Source organism: Rutidosis leptorrhynchoides, chromosome 10 (assembly GCF_046630445.1).
Source record: "Rutidosis leptorrhynchoides isolate AG116_Rl617_1_P2 chromosome 10, CSIRO_AGI_Rlap_v1, whole genome shotgun sequence".
In the NCBI taxonomy this organism is placed as follows: domain Eukaryota; kingdom Viridiplantae; phylum Streptophyta; class Magnoliopsida; order Asterales; family Asteraceae; genus Rutidosis; species Rutidosis leptorrhynchoides.
Window position 1 is genome coordinate 263757499 of NC_092342.1, and position 7000 is coordinate 263764498.

Here is a 7000-nt window from a genome sequence, read left to right on the forward strand (position 1 = left end):
GTGTTTGGCTTTTATGCCCGGTATCTTTTTTTGAGTTAGGTATCCTTAGTTTGGTTTGTTGCCTTTCTGATTTGGAGCCTTTTCGTATTTTATTGTATAGGTATCGGAATCCTTCATTATTCAATGGAAAAGACATCTATTATTTTAACACTAGTAATCCGTATTTCTTTAAAAAAATAAATCGTAGATATCTGAGCAATGATGACGAAAAAAGCGGGACCACATGGTAAGATGTTGGTGCCATTTGTCTCGCTGTCAAGTGCAATACATACATAAAAACATACGTATCCGTATATCCGTATCCGTATATGTATATATATGTATACATATAGATAGGCGTTTTCATCTATCTTCTCTCTACTTATTGATAACCTCCTCGGACTATCTCCCTTCACTCTCTCTCTTCCTTCTGATAAGAGCTAAATAAATACTGTATCTATTGATATTGATATTTGATTTGATTGATATATCTATATCTATATCTATATCTATACATATCAGGTCCGCTGCCAAAATATCCTTAAGCTCCCGATTGATTTCAATTGTGTTTCTATCTGCTAAACTCACTCACATATCAACACACACACACACACACACACAGTTATCAATCTACAATTTTGATTTAATTCACGGATCTAATTGTTTCACTTCAGATCTTCTTCACGTTTCTACTTTAAAGGTAACGCACAACACCGAATTAAGCAAAATTAGGGTTTTGTGGTTTATGTGTGATATTTTACTAATTGTGCTCACCCTCTGGATGGTTTGACTATGCTTTTTATTTTTATTTTTATTTTGTCCAATTTATTTGTCAATTGTGTTAAAAAAACAATTGACAAGTACTTAATTTCAACTTGTAAGGCTGCTGTGATCATAAGAGATTGAAGCTTCATATTGTGTGTGTGTGTGTTTTAATACTAGTATACTGAGTGTTGACAATTAAGCAACTATTGTATGGCCTTTGAATTAGTTTCAGCTTATAAGTTTTAGCATATTTACTACACTTTTTGATTGTTATTGTTGCATATATCGTTTATGTTTATGTTTATGTTTGTCGCCCTTCTATAATTTGTAGGATTTAAGATACTGAGGTTTGATTTGAGGATATCAAATCTTAATTAACTGCCTTTATAATCAACTGTCGATAACGGAAAAAGGAGTTATGATGGGATGAGGCATGATATCTGGGTTCATGAACTTTTTGCGGAGTTGTTTCCGGCCACGGTCAGACCGACATGTACACAATAGTTCTGATTTGGGTGGTCGTAAAGATGGGCTTTTGTGGTATAAGGATACAGGGCAACATTTGAATGGCGATTTCTCTATGGCTGTAGTTCAAGCCAATAATTTATTGGAGGATCAGAGTCAACTTGAATCGGGGTGTTTAAGTTTGCAAGAATCGGGACCGTATGGTACGTTTGTTGGAGTGTATGATGGGCATGGAGGTCCTGAGACATCACGGTTTATTAGCAATAACCTCTTTCAACATCTCAAGTGTAAGTTTCAAACCTTGAAAAGTTTACATTTTACAATAATTACGTTTGATTAGGTCTAAGCATAATGCTTTTGACCAATTCAATTTTGACCAATTCTTCTGTTTTATTTCATCATTTTGTAGACCCATACTCACTTTTGATCCACAAATTAAAGTCTTTAAATCAGCGTAGTGTCTTTCATTGACATGTTGGTAGAGGTGTTCAACATTTGGTTTCAAACTGATTAGACCCAAAAACTGAACTGAATGAAAATCGAAAAAAAACAAACCGGATTTGAGTTCAGTTTTCGGTTCGGTTTCAAAATTTGAATTTGGTTTTCGGTCTGCAACGGAACCGATGAACACCCCTGCTAGTTGGTTCATTTTCTTGCAATTACCAACTCCAACTGAAAACTTCCTCCATCCGAATTTCTATATTGTTACATTATTTGTTTTGTTGAACTTTATAAAATTTAACCACTTTGTTCGTGCTGAAAAGAGCGTATTATATGTTTTTATTTCAAGTATAATATAAAATATAATGTGGTGTATAAAAAATTCCAAGCAGACTGTTAACCACCAAAAACCAAAACCTTTGAAAATAGTAAAATGAACAACTAAATAAGATAGTTTATGTTGCCTTTGTTGCGAAGTGCAGACAGTTACGAATTGTACATACATATGTTGACCTCGGAACTCAGCATTTAGTCTGACGTATAATATAATTTTGTGAAATACGGAATTTTTCTTCATTTCTTTAGGGTTTACTTCCGAAAATCAGTCAATGTCGGTAGAGGTAATTAAGAAGGCTTTTCAAGCAACAGAAGATGGTTTCCTTGCTCTTGTAACTGAACAATGGCTAACGAAACCACAACTAGCATCTGTCGGATCGTGTTGTCTCGTTGGAATTGTATGCAATGGAACCTTATACATTGCTAATCTTGGAGATTCACGGGCCGTTTTGGGAAGACTTGTAAAGGCAACTGGGGAAGTTGTAGCGATTCAGCTCTCGGCTGAACACAATGCGTGTATAGAGTCCGTCAGGCAGGAGTTGCATTCAATCCATCGAGATGACTCACAAATTGTAGTTTTGAAGAATAACGTGTGGCGAGTAAAAGGCTTGATACAGGTAAGTTTCTGTTACTCATGATCGCGTGTAATTTTTATTATCTACAATGACCTTCTAGTGTTTGGTAATACCTTAAAAAGTAGTAAAGACAAAGTAGTTAATGAATTTTCATGCGCTTATACTTGCATACCTTAAAAAGTTAGTATCACAACAAGGATGTATATGATTTCATACATATATATATTAGGCTTGCATATAAAATTACAGTACCCTGTGAATAGTAACCCTTTCAGGTTTGTTCACAGGGGTATTTGGTAATTAAATATTTGTTTATATTGGACCTTTTTTTATTTTATAGTTTAGCCCAACGTAGTGGGGCCCATAAAAGCTAGTTAACAATAATGGTTGCAGACTTGCAGTATCTTTATCTTATTAAAGTAAGATCTCAAAAATCTAAATGACTAATATTAATGGCCTAGGCTCTAGTTTAAAAGCAATTACCTTCTTTCAGTTATTGACTAATTGACCCCCAAAGACCTCAACCACGTCTCTGTTCCATTAATCAAGATGACAATTGGAGGAAGAGGTTTTAATATCGATAAACTATGCAAGTTAAAGGACATGAAAAATGAATGAGTTCTTTATCGATAGTGATAATATATGTGAATCTTGTCAAGTATGTTATCTAGTTAGGTGTGGTAGTTTAAGGTTTTGGCTATTTATTTGAGTATTAAAAATTTTCTTCTATAATGATAACATATGTGAATCTTGTCAACCTTTTCTGCTATCAACATTTGATTATGATAACCTTGAACGATTGGACAGATATTGACTTTATTATTGAGTCTTAAGACATGTTTCCTATGCAGATCTCGAGATCCATTGGTGACGTATACTTAAAAAAGGCAGAATTCAATAAGGCACCTTTATATGCCAAGTTCCGCCTTCGTGAACCTTTTGAAAGACCAATATTGAGCTCAGATCCATCCGTATCGGCCCACCATTTGCAGCCACATGATCAGTTTGTCATATTTGCTTCGGATGGTCTTTGGGAGCACCTTACTAATCAAGCAGCTGTTGATATTGTGCAAAATCACCCACGCACTGTAAGATGCTTAATTAAATACCACAGAAAAATGTCATTCAAACCTCTATTTTACTATTTTAAATTGAAATCGAAAACTATGATCTTATATTACGTTTTTAATGAATTTTCACATATTTTCTGAACCGAACTACCATTTTACTTAAAAAAAAAAAACATTTTATCTTACAGCAAGTATCTCCATTTTTTGATGCAGGGAATAGCCAAGAGATTAGTAAAACTTGCAATGCAGGAAGCTGCAAAGAAGAGAGAAATGAGATACTCCGACTTAAAAAAGATTGATCGTGGGGTCCGCCGTCACTTCCACGATGACATCACGGTGATTGTGCTTTTTCTCGACTCGAACCTCATGAGCAGGGCTAGCTCGTTTAGAACCACACCTAACATATCCGTAAAAGGAGCAGGAGTAAGTCTGCCTTCAAGCAAACTTGCTACTGGCCCCACTTGATGGTCTATCACTACTATACATATATAGAAACTTTCTCTATATCCCCCTCTAGTTTATGTTTTCAGTACTATTTTCTCAGTGTGAATAGCGAATACCCCCAAAAGAAACCAATATGGGTTTTTGTGAATGGTCAAACCAAGCACCCTGGTGCACCGTGGTTCCTTGGCTCTAAACCTTATGGGAATAGAAAGGTGGGGTCAGTTTCTTGTCATTGGTCAAACCAGGCAACCCCGGTGCACCGTGGTTAAGTGTACATTGGATACTTTGAGCAGAAGTCAAAATTGCTTAGTGTATACGCTGTAGCCTTTTAAGTCGGAGTACCTATACTTGAACTTAACAGAAATAAGTGTTATGGTATATTCCCTTTTCGGCAGTATTTTTAACTCTAAATCCTGATCATGTTCAGAATTGACTTTATAGTTTATATAATGGAGCTTTACAAGTTTTAGAAATGATAACCAAGTTTACCATATTCTGGTTGTAGTACTTTGGTTGGGTCCGTGCTCATACAAGCACCATCGGTCCATCGGGGTTTGTTTCTGGTAGCTGGTCTTGTGGCTTATGAAACCCAATGCCGTTACATTTATATTTGTTGGGTTGAGGAAGTCTGTTCGAACTGATTTCCAATGCCTGAACTTGTGCAAGTGAACTAGATTGTATCCTAAACTAGGGCCGTTAACGAACCAAACTCGAGTGGAGCAGTAAGGAGTTGATTTCGACTCGTTCGGAAATTATTTTGTTCGAACTTGATTATTAATTTTAAACTTGTTCGAACTCGATTATTTTTTCTATGTTCGATCTCGAACTAGATATTCGTTTAAGTCACTTGTGTAGAAGCTCCAAATTAACGTGTTCAAATCCAAGCTCGGATTCGAGCTCGATTCGAGCTAAATTAAACACTTAATATGATAAATGATTGTTTATAGATAATATTTCTAAAATCTAATTTATATTAAATATAAATTAGTAATTAATAAGATTAAACTAATTACGGAGTATTTAAAAGATAATTTAATTGAGTACTTATATTATACTATGAATACTTTTCAACTCTAAAAGTTAATGTTATCCTTACATGTGTCTATATTTATTGGGCATTTTTTCCCTTTTTACTTTTTTCTTCTATTCAATCAACCTTGTGCCTATATTCATGTATTTTTCATATTTAATCTTTTAGTTCAGTTCAAATCAATATGTAAATACATTTTGTGAATTATTCTTTCTCTTCATGATATGGACGTGATTTAGGATGTAAGAGTGGTTTGACTTTTGATTTCTTCCACTCATGGAAATTATTATTATTATTATTTTTTCTTTCTAAAATGGATATAGACTTTTTACGAGTTCTTTGAAGAACTTAGTTGAAATATTTTGTAATTTTCATATTAATGTTGAAGTTAGTAAATATTAAAAACCTCGAACGTATGATATTGTTCTTGAAAATGATATTGTTCTTGAAAATGATCTACATTTTAATTGTAGTGTCCTAGTAATGTGCTTCATGAACAAAATAAATGAAGATGGAGGGTAAGATAAAAAAAAAAAAAATGTAAGTTATGTGATTATTAATGGTGAAATAACTTGGATAATGTTATAATTCAGTAGGCTTATAACTACCTTTAATGGTTATAAGAACAAAGAGAGAAAAAGAGAGAAGAAGGAGAGAAGAAATATTGATATTGATATTTCAAGAGAAATGGTGCACCTTAAATGGTTACCATACATGTCTATTTATAGTATAAAATATTACTATGCAAGAAATATAATAATAATAAAATTAACATCCAATCTAGATATTGTATAACACAATCTAGATATTTTATAACACTCCCCCTTGGATGACAATTTTATTAGAGAATAACTAGTACTGCCTCGTTAAAAACCTTGCTAAAGAAAACTCATTGGGATAAAACTTTAGCTAAGGGAAAAAGAGTGCAGCATAAAGTTGACTCCCCCTCAAGTAGGCAACGCCTGAGTTGTTACATCTTCTGAACATGCCTCATGCCAATATTATGAACGTGTGTTCTGAAAATAGCAGTTAGCAGTGTTTTGGTATAAAGATCAGTAGAGTTGTTGATTGAACGTATCTCATTTTAATCTGGTTGTCTTTTACGATATCTTGAGTATATGAGAAAAATCTGAGGTTTTCATCTGAAACTGTATCATCTAAATCTTTTATGTACAAGTTTGGCCCTCGTGATTTGTGTACAGTCTCCTTCATGGTTTGTTCAAACCGTTGTTTCAGTTCCTATTCCCTTTCAGTCTTTTTCTGAGCCTTACCAATATACCATTCTTTTCCATCAAACTTATGACCGTTAAGACCGTTTATAGCTTTAGCGCCTCGTCAGCATTTATGTTTTGTTCTGTCATTTTTGATACTCTTCTTTCATTTGTATTATGTAAGCTGTATTATCTTCATAGATAGTTGTTACGCTTTTATAGCGTTCTAGTCCACAAGAATCAATAATGATTTGTATCATTGATCTTAACTAAAATCATTCCCGAGTAGCTTCATGTAATGCAATCACTTCGGCATGATTTGATGATGTTGCAACAAGTGTTTGTTTTGAGAACGTCATGATATTGCGGTGCCTCCATTTAGGAATACATATCCAGTTTGAGATTTAGCTTTATGTAGATCGGATAAATAATCTGCATCTGTATAACCAAACAAATCTTGTTTCGAGTTGTTAGAATAAAATAATTATAAATCAGTAGTTCCCCGAAGGTATCAAACTATTTGTTTGATCCCATTCCAATGTCTTTTGGTAGGGACTGAGCTGAACCTTGTCAACAAATTAACTGCAAAAGAAATGTCAGATCTTGTATAATCTATAAGATACATATGAACCTCAATTGCACTAAAATATAGAACTTCCGATCTGTTAAAATTTTCATGATCTT

General features: G+C 33.9%; 1 protein-coding gene across 1 annotated transcript; it reads left to right on the top strand.

Moving 5' to 3' along the window:
• Nucleotides 1–378: 378 nt before the first annotated feature.
• LOC139873234 (probable protein phosphatase 2C 79) lies at nucleotides 379–4472 on the top strand. The gene is made up of 5 exons (XM_071861170.1): nucleotides 379–679; nucleotides 1076–1496; nucleotides 2236–2603; nucleotides 3413–3649; nucleotides 3845–4472. The coding sequence occupies exons 2-5, from the start codon at nucleotides 1178–1180 to the stop codon at nucleotides 4094–4096; spliced, it is 1176 nt and encodes a 391-aa protein (XP_071717271.1). The 5' UTR covers nucleotides 379–679; nucleotides 1076–1177; the 3' UTR covers nucleotides 4097–4472.
• The last annotated feature ends 2528 nt before the right edge of the window (nucleotides 4473–7000 follow it).

What these genes read in the sequence shown, in the direction of transcription:
- LOC139873234 (XM_071861170.1), top strand. Translation starts at nt 1,178, where the DNA reads ATGATATCTGGGTTCATGAACTTTTTGCGGAGTTGTTTCCGGCCACGG. An exon ending in GAGTAAAAGGCTTGATACAG is followed by an intron (nt 2,604 to 3,412) that starts GTAAGTTTCTGT and finishes TTTCCTATGCAG; the next exon opens with ATCTCGAGATCCATTGGTGA. An exon ending in TGCAAAATCACCCACGCACT is followed by an intron (nt 3,650 to 3,844) that starts GTAAGATGCTTA and finishes TTTTTGATGCAG; the next exon opens with GGAATAGCCAAGAGATTAGT.